This window comes from Antedon bifida, chromosome 8 (genome assembly GCF_963402885.1).
Source record: "Antedon bifida chromosome 8, ecAntBifi1.1, whole genome shotgun sequence".
Lineage (NCBI taxonomy): Eukaryota > Metazoa > Echinodermata > Crinoidea > Comatulida > Antedonidae > Antedon > Antedon bifida.
This window is the reverse complement of record NC_136233.1, coordinates 5,809,030-5,835,863: the sequence shown is the minus strand read 5'-3', so window position 1 is coordinate 5,835,863 and position 26,834 is coordinate 5,809,030. Positions and strand designations below refer to the sequence as shown.

At 33.5% G+C, this 26,834-nt stretch overlaps 1 protein-coding gene across 1 annotated transcript; it reads right to left on the bottom strand.

Annotated features, from left to right (window-relative positions):
* Positions 1–44: 44 nt before the first annotated feature.
* On the bottom strand, positions 45–18,659 carry LOC144850829 (lipid scramblase CLPTM1L-like). Its single transcript, XM_078708301.1, has 15 exons — positions 18,533–18,659; positions 14,088–14,462; positions 13,750–13,847; positions 12,573–12,759; positions 12,234–12,355; positions 9,664–9,736; positions 8,778–8,895; positions 6,559–6,653; positions 5,856–5,940; positions 2,795–2,898; positions 2,188–2,387; positions 1,547–1,637; positions 1,366–1,410; positions 1,034–1,149; positions 45–429 (listed from the first exon to the last, which is right to left on the bottom strand). The coding sequence occupies exons 2-15, from the start codon at positions 14,244–14,246 to the stop codon at positions 330–332; spliced, it is 1,593 nt and encodes a 530-aa protein (XP_078564427.1). The 5' UTR covers positions 14,247–14,462; positions 18,533–18,659; the 3' UTR covers positions 45–329.
* Positions 18,660–26,834: the final 8,175 nt, after the last annotated feature.

Below are 26,834 nucleotides of genomic sequence, written 5' to 3'. Positions count from 1 at the left end.
TTGTTGTTTAATCTACAAGTTACCATAGACAAATGTAAACAATTTTTTTTCTGGAAATGGGCTGTACGAATAAGTAGTTAGTTTGCAAAGGTATTTCTTTTGAAGCATATATAAACACATTTTTTAAACTAATTTTTTTAAATCGCAATATTCACTTTTTATTTTGAAATGAGGGCTCTCTGTCAATAATGTAGTTGAAATAATAACTCATTTTAACTCATTTACTAACTAACCTATTAATCTATTCAAAAATTGTTTTAAAAAATAAAATATCAACAATTTATCCAGTTAAACATGGTAAGTATAAATAATGCATTATTAAAACAGTGCTATTCTTTCTTGGTTTTCTTATTCTTGTGTTTCATTGTGTCCTCATTCTCATATGAAATGCCATATTCATTCTTCCTACTTTTGTCCACTGGATACAACCTGAACAAATATAAATACAATAATAATGATAACAATAATGTGTATTATTTAGCATCATTAGCATGCACACATATCTACTAAACATGCTCAAGTTAGAACATTGGTCTTAACACATTAAAATACAGTAATATGTTGTCTTTTGTAGCCTAATCAGTAAGAACTTGGAACAAAAAACACAGGTCTCTTGTTGGTGTGTTTTTCTTCCAAGATTTCACCAGGGACCTCTGTGAAATCTCGGGAGATTTTTCACAAAATTGTATTCACACTATGCAAACCTTCTTACAACTTGTTACATTTTGCAGATGTGAAAAGGGTATTATTCAAACTAGTACACAATGGTAACCCCATATTGTTTACAAAAATGTGTCAACAAATTGCTTGACAGAGGTGAAAATGAAGTTACTTTGGAACTTTTATAAACTTGTTTTTTATCTTAAAATACTGTACTAATGTAAGATGTGAAAATTATATTATGTATAGTTATGGAGATGGTTTAAAGTTCAGACTTAAGAAATGAATACAAAATTAATAATGGAAAACTGTGTTCAAACATCGAGTTTGAAACACAATGTCTATTTCATCTACTTGGACTATTTATACTTACCATCGTTGGTACAGATAAATTACAAATACCACATCATCTCTAAAACAGGCCACTCTATGAGTTGTAGGCATGGTGATAACAAATGCACACAAATCATCAATAAAAGTATTCAAAGCCTAGAGAATAAAGTTGTTTGTCTTAGGTACACATATTATTTCATGGCATGTACTTTTCAAGATGGCATGCTCCTAGGCTTGTATGGTATAATTACAATTTATAATAGGTAGGGCAGTACTCATTTTTCATGTAATTAAAGGCCTTGGGCATGCACACATTTTACATCAAAATACCCATCTTTTTAAGTTGATTAATTTAATCTATGTACAATTTACCTTATACATAAACACTCTCCATGGTAAATGTGAAACAGATTTGAGCTGTCAAAATAACATTTTAAAAAGGAAAAGGATAATAAAATAGAAACTTAATGTTTAGCGTGAATACAGTTTTAATACCACAACTGTGCTGAGAATACAACATAATGTTTACCTGTACCATAATATCATCACATACCTTGTGGTTTACAAAAAGTTGAGGTAACATAAAGAGAAATCCAAATGCATAGACACCATTAGCTAGACTGTGAATAAGCCATGAATACCAACTGTAAATTCAAAAGACATAACATCATTATGTACTTTTCCAATTTTCATCTCAAATTGCATAACAAATTCGTGGATACATACTACTAGGCATACAACATTATACAAAAAATGAATGTTTATATAACGGTGTAATGGTACAAATAATTTAATGAAAATATAATATTTTATCTTCTCACTGAATTAAATTATTTTCACCATTGCACTAATAGAAAACATGTATTTGTTTTACAACACACATATTTTTAACGAATCAAGAAGGCAGCGCTCCGATTTTGGATGCAGAGTAGAACAATTGTTGATTTTTTAACATGCTCAGTTAAGTTTTGCAAGCAGTTGCTCATTGTGTAACAAGCAAGATTCAACAGCCATATAATAAAATTTAGTGGCCTTTACTGTATACTAAAATGTCAAATAGTTGTATACTGTTGATATTGTTTATTGTGTTAATAAAACTATTATTGACATCTTTACATGCCTAAATTGCTTTAATATTTCTATCATTTCCTGTTTGATGTTTTCAACCGCAAGGAGCATAACAAATATTTGTACCTTTTATACGATACATATAGTAGTGAATAAACAGCAAGTCCTATACATATAGGAGCAAGAAGGTAAGATAGATAGATCATAGCTTGGTTATTGATTTCATTTGTGGCCTTCTCTTCCTTAGTACATTCCCCTTTATTGATGATTGGTCTGTAGCCCGAAAGTGAGAAACTTATTTTAAAAGCTTTCTTTATCTTCCAAACCTGGTAAGATACAAATCAAATTTATGTGAAAAGTAATTTAAAAACCATTTTGAAGACATACAGGTAGTTCCTCAGGAGGGTAAAATCGATGGTGACTTACTGCATGATAGTGGTCCACTTATGAGGCCAGGGCTTATGAAGGTGGTCAGTCAGTTTATATGTACATTAGTTAAGAGGCCTTTGATTTAAGAGGATGCTGCTTTGAATATGACTTAAGAGCAGGATGTGTGGCTTTAATGCTATCATGATTGCACAAGTAGCTTGTGGCTTGTTTTCAAGGATGGTGGCATATGATGACAGTGGACTGGTCGTGACGACATCACTGCACTTTGATTATTGATCAGTTAAACTGAAAGCCCACAAGATTTGTGCAAAATTTACCAGAAAATGAAAAATATATACTATACCTCAATAATTGCACCAATGCCTGCTGGTACAACAACAAGTAAACTAGTGTCCTCATCCATTAGATAGAAAAATATAACAATTTGACTAAATCCGCACCAAAGCACTGTCAAACACAAAATAAATCATAGAAAATTTATAAAGGTAATTAAATATGGTTATTTATTTTTGTGCACAGGTATGCTAATAAATTAACATATGCTTATCAACAAGATGTTAAGCTTTAAAACCATATGATAGCTTACATGAGTGCTTATTGTAACACACATGAGTGTGTCCTTGCAATTTCATTGGTTGATTACGCATCACATGCCGTTCTCCCTAATGGCAAAGTGATATCTAATGGTTCTAAGGCACAGAAAAAAATATTGTCTAATACCATAAAAAATCTCAGACCTCCGGCTGTGTTGAACATGTATTTGTTCACGTCACACACACAGTTTTGTCCACATAGCACATAAGCAACGCAAAAAGTTAATTTTTAAAGTCGATATTTGTTCTTCCATGAACTCTAAATGTCAAAATAACAACACATGTGCACATGAAAGTTAAATAATCGTGCGCTCTCCAATGGAAAATTAAATGCAAATTTGTGTAAAAAGATACCTATTGTGAATCTCTTATAGCTCCTCGGAATGCATGGTGACATCCAATTTTTATGGAAGCCAATGAGTTCTAGATATGAACTCATGTACACATTTGACGTACAAAATGTTATGACATCATATGGCCACCTGAATTTAAAAATTACAATTTTTTTCTCATTTGTCAAAAATAATCACATTCAACAGAGTGCATCTCGCTTATATGTGCCAGATTTTTTTCAAATTGTGCTTGGTCAACTAATTATCTTTCTTAAAATTAAATGTCAGTAAAAATCTATCTATCACAATAATCACTTACAATTCGTCAAAGAGAGAAATTAAATTTTAGAATAATCTTATTTTTGTAAATTGTCATTTTATCAAATGTATGATGAAATTATCATTGTTTTGTTTTTTTATACTATATTTCTGTCGAGGAAAACAATTTTGACATGTTCTCCTTTTATATGGAACAAATAAAGATTTGATTTTAAAATTATTTTTATAATATGAGGCCTGGCATCACAAAAGCGGCGCAGAGTTGCAACCCATAGAGATATTTAGCCTTGAAGTTCAGAATGTGAAAACAGCCTAGCCTACCCATTTTAAAATTTCAATAAAAAACGATATTACAAACACTTATCTTTAACATATCAAACTCTTGTTCATGAAAAAATATCACAAGCTAAGGGATTTGTTTTAATCAAGCCAATGGAAATTGGTTTTATTAAGGTGTTAGGTTGCTAAAATTACTAAAAAGAACTTGTGACTGTGATTGGCTATAGAGATAAATTAGGCTCTCTGATTGGCTGACGCTTTTGTTTACGATGAAACAGCATGGCTTCCACCGTAGTTTTTCGAATTAACGTTTCAACATTTTGTGAATATTTAGGAATTTAATTGTTATTTTTATCCATATATTTTTTTTAAACAACAAAAATATAATATTATGTACCACACAGTGATATATTTTGGACTAGTTAGCCATTATTGAGGAGATAATAGCAAGTTGTCGCGTTGATCGACGGGCTAGGCCCAGCTAATCGGCGTCGCTACTTCATTGCTGATTTTCTCAAAATTAAGGTTTACTGAGCTAGAAAGTGACTCGTATGTTTTCATTAATAACTCTTCATATAATAAACCAATTTTACCTCTCATTTTAAAGCTTATTAATATAGATTATGAATATATAAAAATCTAAAAAATCATTATTTCCGACACTGCGCCGATTTCGTGATGCCATACCTCATATTTTTTGGACCAAATATACAAATGGAATAATAAATAATGTAATGTAAACACATGAACATGATTGGTTGAAACTGCATCACATGACTACTGCTGCGAGGATCGTAAATCGTATATTTCCTCGAGTACAATGATATTGAGTAATTTTTGCAGGATTATCGTGTCCCTATCATTATAACATATAAAATCCAGTAAATTCTCGAGGAGTTTGATATTGACTGTGTAATTTGCGTGTGGCAACACTCGCGTTTGTCGATAAAATAAACAAAAGTCATCTACTGGGACTTGAACTCGCGAAGATTATTCTACATCATCACGAGACATTTTACACGCCGTGCCACGTAACTTGCTTGAAGAAATCAATCAACTAAACTATTTAAACTATGCATACATAGCGCCCTCATTTGTTATTCACCTTCTATAGACGCGACGAAAGACTGTTTGTGATTGGGCAATACTCACGGTGGTAACCTGGTACGCGCGGCGCGATGAACATCCAGTGATTCGGCTCGAAGAATTATTACTTATTCAGCTGATATTATTATTATTAATGTAGGCTTATTGATGGAAATTCTTTCATTCTGTTAATTTAAACGACCTAGGTGAATATTTTATTGCCAAGGAATCATTAATTAGTAATTATCTGGGTTGGCATTTATCAATATTTGCTTACATTTTTGCTTAAGCTGAAATATTTCAGAAGTGCTTAAGCAAATAACTTAAGCTTATTTATCAAACCGTCTTAGCAGAAAAATTGTCTTAGGTAAATTTTACTTTGCACATGCGCAAAATTAATCTTAAGGCAGGGTGTTGTTCGTCTTAGATTTAAGACAAAATTAAGCAATTTCTTTTGCTTAGATATATTGATAAATCTGACTTAGGCAAAATCAAGGATTTAAGGCAAAGTTAAGACGATTTTTTTGCTAAGCAAGTTTGATAAATCCGGCCCCAGTATATTATTCTTCGCAAGGTAAGGTGAATGCAACGCCTAACTAGGCAGGCTTATTACATAAAGGAGGCCTCTACCCGACCCAGTAGATATTCTACTTGTTGTTGGCTATATAATATAACAGATATCGGCTTTTATATCGGTAAAATATAAGATTTGATATCCCCTTGGGGAAAGATATTTTGCTCTCAGGAATATATTTCCCTCAGCGCTACGTGCTTCGGGAAATATATTCCCTCGAGCAAAATATCATTCCCTCAGGTAATATCTGTATAATATTACCTGTGCTTGTTGACATTCCAGTCATACGATCTTGATTTCTCCAATAACTTATATCATTTTTAAATGCTAGAATGTCGAATAGGGCCTAGACAAAAAAATAATTGAATTAAATACCATAGATATAATATAATTCTAAATATCAAAAACATAAAAAGAAAGAAAACTAGATTTGAACTTGAGTTAGGGTTATCTGCACAAACGCAACATGCACCATAAAAATTGTTCGCGAGTGCGGGAATTTGTGAAATGCGCAAAATGTCATGAATCGCGTAGAAAGTTGATTAGATTTTAATTTTGAAATTTTAAATGCGCATGCGCATAACTTCTTGTAAAACATGGCATTTTTAGTGCACAAAAAGTTGATCCTCGATAAGAATTAACCTTTCACCAAGTTTCAATAAAAAATCACTTTTAGTTTTTGTTATGATCAATCATTGAAATTCACAACTTCATATAAATGTCCATATGTTAACAAAGTTATGAAATATTATGTTTACATGTTTTTGAGAAGCGCGATGCACAAAATTGGAGGAGAAAGAAAAAAAAAAAAAAAGAAACAGGACGATTACAAGGAGTTCCGCCGCGTGCGGATAACTAATAAGATAGAAAAAAAATAAGAAGATCCTGACAATAACAAGGGGTTATCCGGCAAGTGCGGATAACCAACAAGTCAATTCCAACAATGGTGAGCAAGTCAACTTACATGCAACATAGCAATGATAGCAGTTATACTTAAAATGAAGAGATTGTTTCCAGTCAGTAACCCTCTCATTTCATCTAAATCCTTCTGCCCAAATCCTGTTAATAAAAAGTCCATTTTGCTAACATATTTAATTGAAACTATGGAGTATATTCCATATATCCAATGCCTATAATGAAAGCAATTTTCCTGATCTTCTCATTCACACTTTACAAGTGAGATATTTCCCTTAAATATTAAGTATTTTACTTAAACCTGTAAAAATTTCACTTTAGTGGTATTATAATAATAATAAAAATAAAAACTTTATTTAATCACGGTAACACTTGTTCACCTCAATGGTGTTTTTCGACAAGGCCGTAAGACATTATACACTATTTAGCAATTAAACAATTAACAACAAGAGTTTAACTTGACAATGACAATGACACTTAATACTAAAGATATTAATTAAATTATTAATAAGGATTTAACCAAAAACTGAAAATCTTAATTTACACATCTAGCACAGATAGGAGAATTTTATGATTTTAAGAATAAGCGTTTTCCTTATCCTAATTCTGAATGATGAATATGACCACAGGTGCAAATTTGATTTGTATTTTGATTTCTTTTCTAGGAATTATGTTTTGGTCTAGCAATCAAGTTTTGGATCATTATTAAGGGCCTGTTTCTGCTGCATACAAAATAACCGGTTAAAATCGGTGTGAATAAATTAAAATTGGTGTGAATAAATTAACTCCATTTTCTTGGCAGCAGAAACAGGACAAATTTGTGGTAACCGGTTAAAAGGCAGCGCAAAATAACCGGTTAAAAACACCAATTTAAATCGGTGTTAGAACGCCGTTTAACCGGTTAACGCTGAGCAATTATTTTCCTCGTGGTTTTGACAGTCGAACGAAGAAGTGAACATGCATGTGGATGAATGAAATCACAAGATATGTTATTCAGTTGTGGGGGGAAGAGAAAGTACGGGGAAGGATGGCAGGCAATAGAAAAGATTCACAGATATATAAGAGCATTTTTGCGAAAGTAAAAGAGGAATTCGGAGTGGAGTTCCAAACTACCCAAGCTAAACAATTTGAGGCGTTAATAATAGGCCTACACGCTCGCGAAGGGTATGGTCCTATAAACAAAAGGGACTCAGAATGTTGCAAATACCTACCAAGCGAGAATAGATAATGGTTAATTAATTATGAAAACCCAAATTTTATAGCAAAAATCGTCCGAATTTATGTTAAAAACGATGAATTTAGCAACAAAAACTGATACCAAACGAGCGTATTTATGGCACGCCCTTAGTGCCTTTAATAGGAGAACAATGAACAATCTTACTTTGATCGTTTTACATAATATAATTTTTTAGAAAAACATCACATCGACCGAAAACAAAGGTTATCAGAGCCTTTGATAATATATTAAATATGATTTTATTAAGCATAGAAATGTGTTATTATTTATGCTAGTACATAAATATACGAACTAATGTTCAATACTCATTATTCTATTAAGGCACTATGTGCGTGCGATATTCTATGACTTGGATACTCTCGTTTGATTTAAGTTTTTGTGGCTAAACTCATCGTTTTTAACATAAATTCGGACGATTTTTGCTATATAAGTTGGGTTTTCATAATTAATTAAGAATTATCTACTTTCGTTTGGTAGGTATTGCAACATTCTGAGTCTCGTTTTTGTTTCCGTTTGGTGTTTAGTAGGACCGCGCTCGCGAAAGACAACAGTCGTTCACGTGGGAAGGGCCGTGTGACATCGCCTTTTTGAGGAATTAGGCTAGATAATAATTATCCTAGGCGATCGGGCGCTGCACAACCCTCCCCATGTTATTGAAGGTTCCATGAGAATTAATTTTATTAGCGATATTAAGTAGGCTTTACAAAAAACAAAACGTGTAGACCTGGTCGGAGACAACATGATATCACACACGTGTGTACTGACGTCGATGTAAACAAACAGCCAACTTACTACTTCCGTCTGAGTGTATTGCATTTTGGGTAATGATGACGTTTTGCTCGACGACCACCCATAGATTTAACCGGTTATTTCGGAGCACAAATTGAGCAGAAACGCGGTCTTGTTATTGTTATCTATTTTTAATCTATTTTAAAATAACCGGTTAAATTGCGTTATGCAGCAGAAACAGACCCTAAAAAACATATTCCTGCAGTTCCATTTTATTAATATGTAAAGAAAATTCAACTTACCCAATTCCTGCATCATTACCATAGATTGCTGAAGGTTTGTGAATAGTCTTAACTTTCCAACTGATATAGGTGTATACTCTATCAATAAAGGCATCTCACATGTAGTAGAATTCATCAACTAAACAATGTAAACACAGTGTGAATAAAGGCTTAAAGGTTTGCATAGCGAAATCAAATGTTGATATAAATTTTGCGGTACACCACATATATTAGTTCTGAAAACAACTGTTGAGTTTCTCGACGTTTCGATCAATATGCTTTGATCGTCCTCAGGAGTGAGAATGCAGAAAGTCCAGGAAAGATTTTGAAAATATAACACCTCTAGATGGTCGGAAATGGCACTCTAAAAATTGACATTTTAAATATGAAAACTGAGGTACTAGCCTATTAAAGGGTGAAATTTACTTTTTTTCTTCATATGTTAATATAAGGAACTTGAAAGTTGAACTTTCACAATACTGCAAGTCACTTTTTTTAATTTTTGAAGATGTTATAATAGTAAAAATTATGATTTGATTCAGTAAGTAATAATCTATATCAAGGGATTCACAACATACCAAATGCAGGAGGGAATCTTTCTTTGGGTTTTTTTTCAAGTGCTCATGTGGCTTGAAGTTTAACAGTACCAGGATCGAATCCAACATGGGGAACACATTTAAAAAAGGATTTATTTGGTTATTAAACTGGATGGTTATTTTGCTGTTGGTTTCGATTGAATAGAATAAAAATAAATAAACCGTATAATTAAAAATTGGTTCTTTTTATGTATACACGTTTCTGCTGGCAAGAAAACACAGTTCATTCAAAATACAGTATTTTAAATCCATGTTCAGCAGAAACTGGCCCTAAATAACAATGGGAAAATGTTTTGAATATTACCACCTACCACTAAATCTGAATATTTAATTCCAAGTTCATTTATAAAGAGGATTGGTAAATACTTTCCACTTCTTGTAAATCTGAAAGAATACAATTGTTTTAAAATATAATATTTAAAGTTTTTACTCATAGTTTATATATCAAATTTGACATTTCGCTATTATTTTGATTTCTCCATGCAGACCTTCAAATAATATATATATTTATAAAGTAAATTGGAACATTAAACAGAAGCTTTGTAAATACATATTATTTTTTATTATATTGCATTTTCTTACTAAAGTATTCATTCACTCATTTCCTTCCGAAATTTGGAATAGTACATCCATACAAAACATACAAAAGAAAAATTAACACTAGCAAAAACAACCTAAAATATGATAAAATATCAATTTGCACCAACACTGTATGTTAACTATGATTAGACTATAACAACTGTCATAAATTCTGTTCATAAAATAAGGGAATGTTATTCGTACCAAACATCATGCTTGCACTACTTACAGTAGGTAACTTCAGTAGCTTAACCCGGTATTAAAGCAAACTCTAAATGAGTTCACAGTAGCTTCACTGAATACAGTATACATTCATTTTTTGTAATATGTTTTCAATTTGACATTTCACTTCAACAGAACATTTGGAAAATGTCCTGCATATTATGTATTAGCTCAGATACACAGAGCTCTATATTGTTTCTTAAAGGAAAGGGACACCCTAATATTTTACTTAACTATTATAAAAGTAACCCTACCAATTTAAATATTCAGAACAATTTATGTTTAAATCGGATTTGTAGTTTTCTAGTAAACAGGATTTTAAATAAATGGTCTTTTGTACAGCGTTTGGCTGCACAAATAAGATGGATTCTACAAAGAATGTCAGCTTTCATAGGCTACCTTTGAACCGACCTGTCCTGTTGAAGAAATGGCTAGTGAACATTAAGCGAGACAATCCGGTTGTAACGAAGCATGTTGCGCGGTATGTTCGGACCATTTTGAGCCTAGCTGTTTCAAACGGGATTTGGTAGGGGAATAAACTGGCAAACCTTCCAAACGGAGGCTGTTGGTTGACGATGCAGTGCCTACTTTATTTTCGTTCAACACGAGTTCTAGGCCTAGTAATTCTTGTAGTAGTAGTAGTAGCAGCAGTACCGCAGCGACATGAAATACTGTACTAAAGATGATGGACGCTTGGATTTGCTTGAATGCGTCTAATCTGACGTCACATAATTGCTCTTAACCTGTCAAAATGGCGCTGTTCAATTTCCGATATGTTGTAGTTTAAAAGTCTATTTTTAAACTAAATTGCTTACTATTGTACCTTGAACCATTGTAATCATGTTTTTATTACATTTACCTATAAGCACAGTGGCACATTTAGCCCAGTGTGTTCTTTTTCTTTAACACTTTGACTGCCAAACACGAAGATCTTCGTTTTTGGAAACACAACGCTTGACTGCCAAACACGAAGATCTTTGTTTTTGCGTTTTTTTTACGAAATCCGGTAGATAGGTTAATTATTGGTATATACTATAAATATGAACACTATATTCGGTCTGGACCGTCAATATTTTACAATTTGAAAGTAACTAATCTGGTTACGAACGACTGTCAAAATGGTACCTGTCGAAATAACAAACACCGCGCATCACAGTAGCGCGTAGAGCGATGGCTTGGCGCATTGTGTATCGGTCGCGCGCTAGCTATGCCGCCGAAGCATTACAAAGGTTTTTGTGGATTGACATGTTTGTTTGTTATCTGAATAAAAAATAATGGAGTCATTTTCAATATGAAGTCTTTAATTTTATTATTGTATGTATACCCTAATTGTTTTGGTGTTTTACTGAAAGTGACCGAGTTTCACGCAACAAACTTGTTTTGAAATGGTATGGATATTATCATCAGTTTACTATCTAGGCTAGTAGTACTAGGCTAGCCTAGGCCTAGTCGTAAAACGGTTCCGGACCAACTTTAGGCCTGGTTGACTAGGCCTGGTGTCTTTACTATGTGGATTTTGGTGAAACATTGATGTAAGATTTATGATTTATAAAATGTAATACATTTTTCGATAGTGATAACTTATTTTTATAGGCCTATCGGTGCCGTGTAAGTAACTTTTTTGTTGTTTGTTGATCTCACCGGGCGATATTTTCATATTGTGATGTCTTGCACAAAATCGCGAATATCTCGACTTTCTTGCGCGAAACTACGAAAAACTCAAAAAGTGGGTTACTTTCATTTTACTATTACGATTTACATATTGCGATTTAAAAATCGTTCTTGGTACTATTGTAAAGCTAAAATCTGTATGATTATTTTAGTCTAAATTACATATAAATCAGATCACATACATGGTTTCAATCAGCTTTAATAAAAACATCGAATTGGGCTAAAAACGCTGGCGGTGGCAGTTTCTAACTGGAAAAACCTCTGGCAGTCAAAGTGTTAATATCATTATTATCATTCATAGAGTTACAAATTATACATTGTGTGCATTGAGTGTGCCATAAAAATGATAAATGCACCAACATGTGTGTGGTAGACATTTTTAAATATTCATAAACTATGAGAAACTTACTCAAAATATTTGTAAATCTCATAAGGAAAGTTTTCTTTATCAAAAATGATATAATCTGGTACAATACTAACATAGAGCGTTGGTTTATAGTGAAGGACTGGACGAGTGCTGTCCATGCTCATCTACAAAAAAAAAGAAAAATACTGTACTAATAAATCTAAATCTGATGAATTCACTTAAATTGAGTTTAATGTTGAAAATGATGAAGTCTGATTGTTGTTTGCTTTTGTGATTCTCAATTTAATAGCATTTGCCCAAAAGAATATTTTAAAGAAAAGCAGACAGCATATTGAAAATTAAACAAGACAAATTGATTCTCAACATAAACAGACAAATTACCTGGTCAGATATGTTTGATAAGAGATTGTATACATCCTCTTTTGGAAGCCTGAGTTGGGTTAAGCTTAATTGACCTTTGCTTGCTTCTTGGTTACTAAATGGAGATGTCCCTACTTTATGTACAAACACATACGCCTTCAATCCCTCCTGTTTACATGCCTTTTGTGGTAGAGATATATTAACTGATCTGCAAATATAAAATGGTTTTAAGAGAAATACATTGATTTTTGTCACATTGTATTTCCGTCCATATTGTCTTCCTAGCTTATGTATGTTCAAACACAATTCTATTATAAAAAACTTAAAATTTCATTTGATTTCAATTTTTTTTTTAATTTCTAAAGCATTTGTTATAAAAGGCATATTTGATTGATTCACTTTATTTAAATTAAAACCGCTGAAAGGTATATTTGTGTATTTTGTAATCTTCTGAATTTGTATAGTATATCTTTTTTTTATATTTCATGCCAGTTTCAAATGTATTTCCATTTATATTACTATGGACAATAAAATAATATCAGTATCAGTAGCTACAAATGACTCTATTACATTTTGAAGGTTACCCGGACCAGGATTCCAATTCTGGATGACTTTTAAGCTGTAGGATGATATGATAGCCAAATTGCGAATGTTTGTGGTCACCAACCGAAAACTGTATAATTTGTATACATATATAAACATAATATATTACATGTTTGGCCTACACTTTAGTTTGGTATTTTAAACAATGTAAATTTAAAAACAGGGCTTAATCATTTTTAATCTTGGAAACCCTTGGCAGAGGTATGTAATCTCTTTCTGCTCTTGTTTGTAATAAGTCTATAAAAAGTATGTAAAATTCTAAGATCAGATATTTTTAAAAAGTCATTCTTCAGAAAAGATAAAATTATCCATCTTATTCCGAAATTGATTTAGCCTGTGAGCCTGTTATTATTAGTGACATCAGACCATCGATGGTATAATTGTTTTAAGGTAGTTTATATTGTAATGTTTAAAGGATTGTATTAAATTGTACCAGCTATGCCTATATTAATAGGTAACAACAGGTAATCATAGTAACAATTTTTACTACTGATGGACCAATAAATATTACATTACTTAAAAATTAATAAACTAATTATTATAACATGTTGACAATATCAGATCTCATCTCATCAAGCAGATTGATTGAACTTACAAAGAAGTTGACAGTGAAGCATTGAAATTGGATACTTTTAGTATGAGCTCCAGATTGTTTTTTGATATTCTACTTTTCATCGACGTGTACACTGACAGCTGTAAGTAAGAAACAATTAAAAGAAGAATTTATTTAACAGGAAAGGATCCAATTAGTTTTTGGTTGGAACAATTACATTACATTTACAGATATTTAGTTAATACACAGAAGTTGAGAAGTTAATAAACATGATCAATTTCAATTGTTAGTATCAATAGTCTTACAAATTTGAGTGACTAATAAAATATAACACTAAAAGTAAAATGAATATAAATTAATTTGCAATTAATGTTACAAACCTGTAAACGGTCGCTTGATGCAAACTGAGGGTGTATACATTTTGACTGATCCTTGGCAGCACATGGCTTAACAGAAAACATATTATACATTGTGTGCATTGAGTGTGCCATAAAAATGATAAATGCACCAACAAAAATGTACGTGAGTGTGGTAGACATTTTTAAATATTCATAAAAGGAACTGATTTCAAAATCAATATGTTATATTAACTGTACAATCTGAAATAGCATTTCTATCAATTCAAATGGATACTACTCGCTACATAGAACTAATGTTTGGGGTTATATGTTTGTGTGTTTTTTTATTAGATGCATACAATGTTCCACACTGTATGTTCTTCTTTTAGTAGAGTACAGTACTTCACCAATTCAATTCTGCAAAGAAACAATAATTAATAAAGTTGTTTAATATTAAATGTGAAAAATGCCGAAAAATGTGGATCACTCACTGAACTGACATTGTCTCAACACTGTCGCCTCCTACACACAGGCGCTGCAGCATCACCACTTACTAGCTTTCAGATAGGCCTAGCCTACCTACTTTAGTAGGGGGTGCTGGTCAACCCGTACCCATGCCAACTCGTACCCAACTTGGCTAACTTGTACCAAAATAATTGGTCAACTCGTACCCACTTTGGCTAACCCGTACCCAAACCAAACTCGTACCATTTGTTGGCTTACTCGTACCCATTGGCTTACTTACTTACGGATTTGATGGCGCAAAACTAGAGGTATGCTTTTGCCGTGTGAATATTTTTTTAATTTAAATTGTTGTTTTTTTATTTTACAAGTCTCGGAGAAATGTATGCCAATAAAAATGACCATTGATTGTAACCATCGTTTAATTAGGCATATTTATTTGTTAAAACATTTAAATGTAATATATTTTTATAGAGAACATATGTTTGTGTCTTTTATTTACGTACGTGTAAGAGAACATTTAATTAAGAAAAATTCATTTTACTGTTAGTATAGTATACAATTCAATTAAGCTCAGGTAAAGTACCAGCAACGTATCATTTTTATACATATCTATTTTTATCCTTATCACCTAATTATCTTCCCTGATTACATATATTCAATCAAGTAAATATTATTTTTATTTAGATTCAATAAAAACGTTATATATATTTTATTGGTATATAAGATTGTTTGAATTAAGAGAACTCCCTGTTTTAAGAAAAAATCCTGCAGGAGGGCTATGGGGTTGAATTACGTGTAGATTTCGTGCTAAGTGTGTGCTACTGTGCTACACTTGGGATTCCCCTTTTATAAAAAAAAAACATGCATTTATAGGGTGTCAAATAGAATACACAGTAATGATGCATTATCGTTTTCCATATATTTTTTTATTAAGTAATTCAGTGAAATGATCATATACACGTTTGTTTAAGGCAATTAATTATTTTTGGCAGATTTTTCCACTATAACAGCTACGTGTTGTTGCTGACCGGGATTTCCCTTTTATAAAAAAACACAAATTTATATATAGGGTGTCAAATAGACAACGCAGTAATGACGTATGATCGTTTTGCATAAATTTTTTTATTAAAATGATGATACACAGTTTGTTTAGGCTAAAAACATTTTGGCAGATGTTTCCTCTATAACAGCTATGTGTTTTTGCTGATCGGGGATTTCCCTTTTATAAATACAAAATTTTTAAAAAACACGCATTTAGGCCTATTTGTCAAATAGACAAGGCAACAATGACGTATGATCGTTTTTCAAGTGAAATGACCATATACACGTTTGTTTAAGGCAATTCAATTTTAATAATAGATTAATAACTTATTCATAACAAAATAGAATGCAGAAATCAAGGCATGGGCCTACTTATAATAATTTAAGTCTTCATCACACAGGACTAAGCAGCCACTGACATCTTCCATGTAAAACAGCGCCCTCAATTATTAACTTGGCTAGTATACCCAAATACAGTTTGAAGTTGTGCTTTTTTCTTACGATTCTGTACATATATTATACTTTTTAGGTCAGTAGTTTTTGCCATTATATAGTATCGATCATTATGATTGGTATCTAAAAATGTAATAAAACTGGGTTTAAATGATGGGTACGAGTGTGAGCCAACATTTTGGGTACGAGTAAGCCAAAATTGCGGTAAGAGTTGATGGGTACGAGTTGGCATGGGTACGGATTGACCTGTAAACTTTAGTAGGGACGGGATGATTCGGCCCCGAGACGATTTGGCCTGGACGTTTCCACCCACTTTAGACCAAATTCATATTCATGTTTTTTGGTATTTTATAAGTTTTTAAGTGTTTTTTAGGTGTTTAACAATCCATATTTTATTGATATTGACAATGTTGATATAATATATATAATAGAGTGCGTTAATATGCACTCTTTTTGCCCGATTTCTGTTTTACAACATTTCTATCATATTTTATTCACTTTTCAATTCGAAATTGCGTTATACGAACATGTCAAAAGTGACAGGCTAACAAAATGGTGAAAATATGCTAAATTTTAAAATTAATATAGATCATCAGAATGCTCGGGAACACCTATTTTTCATTTCATTTTTTTGAAGTGTATGTATCATATGTATGATTTATTATGAAATTAAGAGAACAAAAGTTGATTAAGTCATCATTAATTGCATATTCAATTTTTAAAAATTAATTTCGACAATCAAACAAATTATGACATTTTTTAGGCCAAAATAACAAACTTAACATTTTAATGTTAAAATTTTCTTCCTTCAAATGTTCATAATTTAAAGTTAAAAGTATATAGTTTGACAGCGCATCATTTTTTTTAATTTTTAAAGATGTCATCATAGTAAAAAATTATAATTCATTGCAGTATGTAATAATCTATCTGCACCAAAGTGGTTACTGTATAGTAAATACACGGAGGAATATTTCTACAACTTTTAGTAAGTTGCGTATGGCTCGGTGGTCTGTGCTCGTGTCTATAGCATTCAAGGTACCGAGATCGAGCCTCACTTTGGGAAACGAAATAAGACTTTTTTTATTATCTGCATTGTTTTTTCAATTTTATTTCTTAGTGTATAAATTATACACATGATTTATAATGAAATCTAGATAAAAAGTAACTTATGTCTTTATTATTATGTAACAAATGTGGTTTATGACATTATACGCAGAGGGATCTTTGATGGGATTGTGGTACCGGCTATTGTATTTGTGTTAGCAAGATCCTATCATATAGTATAAATAATTAAAGATTCTGCAAAAAATCAATCTATATATAAAAATCATTTAAATCTTTATTTAAATCAATAAGTATAATTCATCATAGTGACGAATTAATTCTAGTTTTATATTCAATTTATTACTCCGAAATTTTTTTTATTTCGTGCATTCGCCAAGCGGCCAACAGAGGGCGTAACTTTTTTACATTGTTCGCGTGACTAAAAAATGATCATTTTTGAAAAAAAAAAAAGCTTATTTTATGCTTATTATAAAATGCATATCAAAGCTGATAAATTTAAGTCGAATGGTCCCGCTACCGCCTAGGCTACTAGCCATGGCCAAAGAATATATATCACAAGAATGAGTAATCCGCGATTTTCCCTGTAACAGTAATATTGTCCATGTGGTAGGGCGCCGCCATAAGTAAGGATGTATCTGGGATGTATACAATTTTTTGTGACGGTTTCACTAATCAAAGGCTGGACCACCGGTAGTATTTTCATGATAAAAAATGTTATCAACTACATGCCAACATCATGTTAAATGCTGCTTGAATATTTAATTGTTCGTTTCATGCAATTTATTTAGTAAAAACTGCCGAATAAACAGTTCGCTTCTTCAACCGGGCGCTACGATAGCGTGACCGGGCGTGTTGGTATTTACGCGTTTTCACAAAGGATAGTTTAATAATATTCCTATATTTAAATTGTTTCTGGTAAAACAAATAAATGTTAATGAAATTTAACATTTTATCCTATTAATAACATGTATTTTATACTAATTTATATCATAAAAACAATACTTAATTTACCGGGCGTAGATTAGTACGCGGAAATGGTAAAGAATAGGCCGTGCTGAGTAACGATTTGTTGATTTTTGGTGTTGCTGTGTTAGGCCTTTTTTGTGAACTAACTTAGCATGTTAGTAAATAATTGTCTGTAAAAGTGAATGTACACTAGTTTGTTAATAAATATGTATTATAAAATAGTTTACAATTGCAAAAACTATTATCATAATTCTATTTAATGTGACATGTATAATATCTATTAAATCAAGTCTTATTTAGGAGTATGTATACATCCGCCCTTATGAGGGCATCACTCACTGGAGCTCTCTGTTACAAATTTCTCATGCAAAAATCGCGGAATACTCATTCTTGTGATATAATATTCTTTGCCATGGCCTACTAGGCCTACTAGCTAGGCTAAGCCTAGTTCCGTTTCGCACCTTGCTTGTATTTCGACTTCAAATTTGTTAACTAACCTTATCGGCGCTCGTGAGTAGTACCACACATTAGAAGTACTTTATGAAGGGGAAATAGACCTAAATCCTTTAAATTGATTTTACTAGTGTATAGGCTCTTCCTGTACAACAGGCCTAAGCTAGGCCTCCTAGTAGTACCAAAGAATGTTCTTTGCTAGAAAGACTAGAGACGAACAGTGTTGTTTTTGTTCTTCAATATTTTCGTTCTATCATAGTCAATAGACTTTCTATTGACTATGGTTCTATGGAGCGCCAAAAAAGCAATAAAAAATAGAGGGCTAAAAACTAAATAATGGAATAATTAATCAAAATAGACGCATTCCCACCGTGTTTTTAGCCCTCTATATTATGATGGCTGCGCTATATTGTTGTATGACAATTGACAATTCATAAAATGTAATAGTAAGAGTATTTTTAAAAAAATAAAAAATCAATACCAAATATCTTTTTTTTGACGAAAATGGTTGTTTTATACGATTTAAGGCGGGGCTGCTGGCGTGCAATAACCAATTTTGGTTTGAGCCTTAGTAGGCTACCTTTATGATATTTAATAAGTTAGATTCAGTTAGAACAAATACAGTATCTTAGATATCAGAGTAGTATGTATAGATCACATTTTACAATTTGTAATATTGTTGACTTTTACCACCTTTTATTTTTCAACCATTGGTTTTATTTTTACACATGTTAGTGTGCATCCTTTGGAAAATAATAATGACGATAAATGAACACACATCAAATTAAATAAAACATATTGATATGTAAGAAATACGGTATACATTTAACATAATTTTTTAAAAACAGTCTCAAACAATTATGAAAACGATTTGAAAGACATAGGCCTATCGTGTTTTCTAAACCGCTGTTTGGGTCGCTATCAATTGTTTCCGTTGCTGAAACTTTTTATCAATTAAAATGATCTATGTGAAATGTTCTCAGTTTTGTAGAATGTAGCCTATAACACTGATTACATTTTAAATTTACAGTTGTTCCCCTATGTTGAGGTGAGTAGCGTAGTCACATGGGAATCGACGACGGGGCAATGGACGCTTTTGACGAATCGTTGTTAATAATTACTATACAAGTATTACCTACAAACTGGTTCTATCTATCTACAACGACGCTAGTTTTCTGTGTAGTTTGCAGAAGTAGAGAGTTTGTAACTTGACTGAAAAACTGCACCGGCGGTTAGAACTTTAACAATGAACATTCAATATAAACAGGTCCATCCCAAATGATGTTACGCTCATAGTGATGTTATTCAGGCCCTTGACGTTAGCATTGAACGCAAATCATGGGCGGACGCAGGGGTGTTGCCCCAGTTGCCCGGGCAACACCCTTAATTTCATACTAAATGTTTTTTTCTGCCACTAAATTAAAATTTAGATCCCACTTCATCATAGGCATATATTAACCACTAGCAATTATACCCGCCCCAGTGCGGTTTTCAAAATTAGTTTAAAGCCTTCTCAGTACATAACACCCGACTCCAGTATCGCCCTATACTCACCAACCCCCACCCCTCTTCAATAGCACACCACACTCCTTTTTTAAAAACAAATTCTTCCCAGGACAACTTCAGTTTCAAAATAAGAGTGGTATACATAGCTATGATAGGCCTATGGTTTAAGTACGTTGTAAACTGTGTAAATGAATTGGCTGATAATTAAAATATCTAATTTTGGTATTGCGGCACCCCCACAACAACCCAATCTCCTCCAACCATCCCAGGCACAATTAACTAACCTTAACTCTACCCCAGGACAATTCCAATCATATACTTAATTACGCAAGTATTTTCACTTATAATATAGATTAACGTCGTTATAGAAGTCCAGTGGTTGGAAGAGTCTATATGTAAATTGACTGACTGCAGCGTAAAATTAACCGCGCACAATTTAACGGCGGTCAGTGGATTTTTTTTTTCATTTCTCTAATTAGGCCGAATTTCCGTAGTAATTACAAACTACTAATTACAAAATCCGTAGTAATCCGAAAACCCCCTACTTAAGCCACTTTCACATCGCGCCCGGATTCGGTCCGGCGTCCTAAGAAAAATATTTCTACCATTGGGCGTGCTTTTACATCGATCAAGAAATCTGATATCCGATGTCAAGCAAGGTCATTCATACTCAAAGCTGATTGGACGAAAGAAAAAAATCGTACGATTTCAGAAAACAAATGGTTTCTTGATCCATCGATACGAATTTGGAACCCGAATCATGTACGTATTCAAATCGTACGAATTCAGTGTGTGAACGATTCGTATGCTTTACAACTGAACCCATTTTCCATGATATTTTTCTCATGGTACCTTAAGAATCCGAGCGCGGTGTGAAAGCAGCTTAATAAATGAGCTAGATCGTGTACACCAATGCACTATGTGGCATGGTTCATTCATTCATTCTGCTTTTATTCAATATTTTTCTTTGCAGTATATATAAAATAAAACTGAATTGCGAGAGACTTACATATAAAATTGGTATAAGCTTTCAAACATCAAAGTTTACAACATTAAAAAGTTAAAAAATTATTTTAAAAGGAGATATTACACATGGAAAAACTGATAAAAGTACTTAAAGTATTCTAAACTACCAAACAGTATTGTATATTAAATAAGAAGTTCCTTACTCGTTTGATCTATTAGGCATAATAATTATTATTAGGTCAACTCTGTTATTAATGCACTACCCGATACTGAATACTTTAGGCCTACTCTGTTCAATCCGTTACACGTAGACCTAAAGCAACAAATTATGTTGACAACAAAAAATTAAATACTGTACCCATGAAGTGCTCATTAAAACTATTTCATGGTACATGAAAAAAAGGTTCCCGTATTCATGAAAAGAAAAAAAAATACATGATAATACAAAGTTAACAACAAAATAAATATTTTTATGGTTAAAATTAGACTTGTTTTACTGCATGTGATTTGTTGTTTTTACCTAAAATGTTGAGAGCATCATCTTGCATTCATTCATTGGTGATGAGCTGTGGTAGTTCTCGTACATGAAAAGAAAGAAAACAGAATTACATATAAATACAAAGTTATAAACATAACAACATTAATATTTGTATGGTTAAAATTTCGCATATTAGACCTGAAATTTAACTGTCATTTCTTGTTTTTACCTAAAATGTTGAGAACATCATCTTGCATTAATTCCTTGGTGATGAGTTGTGGTAGTTCTCGTACATGAAAAGAAAGTGTATAAAAGTTATAAACAACATACATACATACATATTTGTATGGTTACAATTTCGCAAGTTAGACTCGAAGTTGTTGTTTTTACCTAAAATGTTGAGAACATTATCTTGCATTAATTCCTTGGTTGTCGTAGTTCCCGTCGAACATGAAAAGAAAAAAATATATACATTTATAAACAAATATTTATAAGTAAAACGTTTGGTTTAACAGTTACAAGCTAGACTCGAAATATATGATTGGTTAATTACTTACCTAACATTTCGGGGACATGTTGTTGTGGTGGTTGCCGTAAATCTAGGGAAAAAATACAAAGCTATGAAACAATAATATTTGTGTGTAAACGCTTAATTCAAATAGGTTAAGCCAGACTCAACCTTAAATTAATAACGAATGTGATTGTTTTACATGAAATATATATAACTTTTGCTTGAACATCATCTCCAAGTCGATTTCCTGGTAGGTTGTAGAGTAGTGCCCCCGAAGAGAAGTATAAATCAAAAGAAAATAATTCAGAGTTATAAAAATTAACTTACAAGTGTCAAACTACTAAGTTAATAATTATATTATTTTTATTGAAATTAATTAAAATTGCGATTGAATATTCTTACCGGTATTCATCAGAGATATCAGTCGTGGCAGGGTTTCGTGAAAATGAAAAAAAAACAAATTATAAAGTTATACTAACTGTAGGCCTACAGTACTTTTTAAAGTATGCTAAATCTTAAAAGTAAAAAAAAAATATTATTTTAAATACAATACAGTAAGTAATTTACCTATGACGTGTTAAAGGATTGTCCTGAATAAACATAGTTGCTGTTTCGTTGGCAAACTAAGATAGAAAAAAATACAATAGCATTAACACATTATAATAACTAATATAATAACTAATATAGGAAAAATATTTGCGATACAATGAGTGCGAGGGTGCCTTTATGTTTCTCAATATAGAATCATTAGCGTTATTAATTATATATTAAAAGAATTATTATAGTGACAAATCTAGCTAGTTATTTACATTACATTTTTAATTTATTAACTTTGGAAATTATACACAATAATTAATAAAAAATCGTATAATTTATACTTACTTAGATACAATACTTACCAATAGCAACAGGTTCGTTTTTAATATTGTTATTGTTACATATACTATTATTATATTTATTTTTGAAACTTAAGTATGAACATAAGAAACTTAAAGAGAGAGAAACAAACATTGATGAATATGTTTTTTATATTATTACTGATGTTTATATTATCAATATTACTACTATATTATTCGTTTAATATTTGAACGCCACGAATGTGAATAATAAAAAAGTATGTTTAAATCAAACGCTGGTTAATACCCCGGCATGTTGGAATTATCTTTTCATTTTCTTGGATGGTATTCAAGATGTTGATTACAAGACCTAGAGATAGTCGATCATCCGCATTGAATGCCGTACAAGCCTGTCCAAGGTCAATCATCTCCCTACTTCCAATTGCTAGTGCTATGATCTTCAAAGCATGACCGACGGAATACACGTCACCCTTAACTGAATCGCAAGCACCATTAAGATATTTTTCTGGTGCTAAGTCTGGATAATCTTGTCGGAACTTCAGGCCCTCGTCCATCGATGAAAAGGTTAACTTCTTATGTTCTCTTGGGTATTGCAGTCTACATGCCATCCCGAAATCTGTAATCTTCGCTCTATATGTGGTTCCATCGTGGTGGATTAAGATATTTCTAAGCGCTACGTCATTGTGAAGCAGTCCTCTTTGATGGATGGTATTGAGGGCAGTGACCACTTCTATTGCCATAGACATACATTCAAGCGCACTTAATGAAGGTTGTCCTGTTTGCAATACCTGCAGAAATGTTGTACTGGACATGCTGCGAATGTTGCCAATAAACTCCTGTACCATACAGCATACTTGACCTTGGCGAAAAACGCCAAAGACTTGAGGAACAGAAGGTAGATCGTATAAAAACTTCATAACACGCGCTTCCATAACCATCTGGTACCATGCTTCATCAGGATTGTTATAACTATCCAAAAAGGCCGTTTTGACTGCGACAAGGAGTTGATGACCTGGAAAAAGATTTGATGACATCAAGTCAACACGTCCATAACTTCCCTGCCCAAGACGTACGGGATTATAAAGGTGAGAGACGCATGTGCTATCCAACAACCTCATAGGCGGCAGCATTTCCGAAAGTTTTGCTGTAGCATCTCTACAGTTAAGGACGGATGTTGGTGAGGTGGTGGTGTTACTTGTCGACGCACTATCGAAGCTACTTACAGATGACAATGGCCATTGTGATGAAGAAGATGATGGAACACTACCCAAACGTTTCCTTTGTGAAAGCTCACCAGTTGATAACGCGAATGTTGGTTTTTTTAAAATACACCGGGATGGAGAAGCGGTAGATGCCGAGGATGATGACGCCGCACTACGATCACGTTGCCTTGGGAGACTGATCTTTCCGGGTGATAGACCTGGTATGGCAAGTATTTGGCCAGGAGAAAGCGCGAATGTCGATGACCGTGGCCTCACAGACGATTGTGATGATGATGGTGGTGATGATGATGATGATGATGATGATGATGACGACGACGACGACGACGACGACGACGACGACGACAACGACGACGACGATGACGACAATGACGACGATGACGAACTCAAGTTGTTATCCGCTGATTCATCACTTCTGATACAAAAAAGATGAATTACTGCTGTCCAAATCCTTCTAAATATTGACTTTCTTCTTGCTTTCTGGGGTACATCTTGTTGAGATCTACTTAATTCAAAACAAAACATAATTAATTCATAACAGTTACACTAGATTATTCGATAATAATTTCAATAGTAGACCAAGTTCCAGTAGTACTAAAGAATAGCGATCAGCTTTGTAGGCCTACACTCAGCATGTTATCAGGGCTATGCTATACAAAAACTATCCTAGTATTAGTAAGTTCAGGAGCTAGTCTACAAATTACAATCACGTTTCTGCCTACCTTGACTACAGCAGAGCCAAGAACTAGGCCTAGTCTAGGCCATGGCTGTATTTATTATTATTACATATAGGCAGTAGAAATAGGTCTAGGCTAGTGGCCTACTTAATCTACTAGGTAGGCTAGTTATAGCGCCTAATTACCTAGGCCTAAGAATACGATTTCTATTAATTATGCCTAGGTTAGCTTAGACCTAGTTTAGCTAGGCTACCTATCTAGTATATTACTAATAGGCCTGCTTCAAGGCCCTACCTATGTTGAAATTCTCTCTCTAGTCAAGCTAGCCTACAGTTTGGCCTAGTAGATAGAGGCTAGACCTAGGCTACCTTTTAATTAGTACTAAACAATACTACTACTACTACTACCTAACCTAGCCTAGTACTTTATCCTACTATGCCTACTACTAGCGATAGGCTATATATTTTAGTTTTACGCACAGACCTCTAGGCCTAGCTAGACTAGGATTAGGAAAGAGGGCGTAGGCATCTAGCCTAAGCTAGTAGACTTGACCTCCTAGCTAGTCCTAGCTAGGCATAAGCTAGAATACTATTTATTACGCCTAGGCCTACATGGCATAGCCTAGAGGCTAGTCTGCTAGTTTAGTCTAGGGCCTACGCCTATGCTTAGAGTAGATAGGCCTAGGCCTAGGATTTTGCCTTAAATAACAAATTACCACTTTAATAATTAAGGCTACCTCTACTACGGGTAGGCTAGGCCTGGCCTAGGGCCTACGTAGTAGGCCTACCAACCAGGGCCTAGGCTAGCTAGCTAGGGCCTAGCTAGGCCTACTACAGTAGCCTACTACCTCTACTATGGATGGGTAGGCTTGGCCTGGCCTAGGGCCTACGTAGTAGGCCTACCAACTAGGGCCTAGGCTAGCTAGGCCCTAGTAGGCTTAGGCTTACTACTAAATTATAGGGCCTAGCCTAGGTAGCTAGCCTAGGCCTAAGCCCAGCCTAGCCTAGTTATAGAAAATAGGCTAACTTAGCCTAGCCTAGGCCTAGGCCTACTAGCTAGGCTAGTAGGGTAGGCCTCCTACTAGCCTAGGCTTATGCTAAGAAGGCCTGTCATTTTATAATAGTTGGGTTAGGCCTAGTACTAGTAGTAGGCCTAGGCTAGCCTACCTAGGCTAGGCCGAACAAAACAAACAAAACATTTGTTCAAAGTCCAAAAAAAAGCATGGGCTTACCCTTCTTCATTTGGTTGGTCCATGATGCCTTGTTGAAGCTCAATCGATTTGTTGGTGGCCATTGCTTGGTTAAAACAGAATCTTAGAATAGTTTTCGAATTCGAATTTTGCTTAGTAACACGTTATGTGAAGACTAGGCCTATACACATCACACGTTATAACAACTGATAGAGAGAAATCTCAGGTTGTTGTCGATTTTTAGGTGGCTGATGCGCTGCTTATATAGATAATAAGTAGCGCGTATGCGTGCACGTTCGAAATGCATCTTTTTGTTCTACGCGCGCTGAAAAGAACGGTCGGAATGTTCTATGGTTGCCATGATACGCTTTTCGAAATTCCATCGATCATTTTCGTACAGTTAGGACAAAGATTGTTGGTTAGGAGGCCTGGCCTGGGCCTATTTTAGAAATAGTCATAATAAATAACACTCTCTACCTAAACAAGTTATTAATTAGGAATACGCCAGGCCTAGGCCTAGAGAGTGAATCCATTTTATTAATTTGGTTGTCTAACAAAAGGGACATTTTCTTATTTTTAATGCAGATAGGCCTAGTAGTAGTAGTAGTAGTAGTAGTATAGTAGAGCAGGGGCGGACGCAGGGGTGTTGCCCCAGTTGCCCGGGCAACACCCTTAATTTCATACTAAATGTTTTTTTCTGCCACTAAATTAAAATTTAGATCCCACTTCATCATAGGCATATATTAACCATATTAACGTCGTTATAGAAGTTCAGTGTTGGAAGACGTATCCGGACAACTACCCACTGGACAATTACCACCCGGACAACTACCACCCGGACAATGACCCCCCTAGGACAACTACCACCCGGACAATTACCCCCTAGGACAACTACCCTCTAGGACAACTACCCCCTTAGGACAACTCCCACCCGTCCAACTA

What these genes read in the sequence shown, in the direction of transcription:
- LOC144850829 (XM_078708301.1), bottom strand. Translation starts at nt 14,246, where the DNA reads ATGTCTACCACACTCACGTACATTTTTGTTGGTGCATTTATCATTTTT. An exon ending in GCATTGGTGCAATTATTGAG is followed by an intron (nt 2,388 to 2,794) that starts GTATAGTATATA and finishes GTATCTTACCAG; the next exon opens with GTTTGGAAGATAAAGAAAGC. An exon ending in ATTTATCTGTACCAACGATG is followed by an intron (nt 430 to 1,033) that starts GTAAGTATAAAT and finishes ATATTTGTTCAG; the next exon opens with GTTGTATCCAGTGGACAAAA.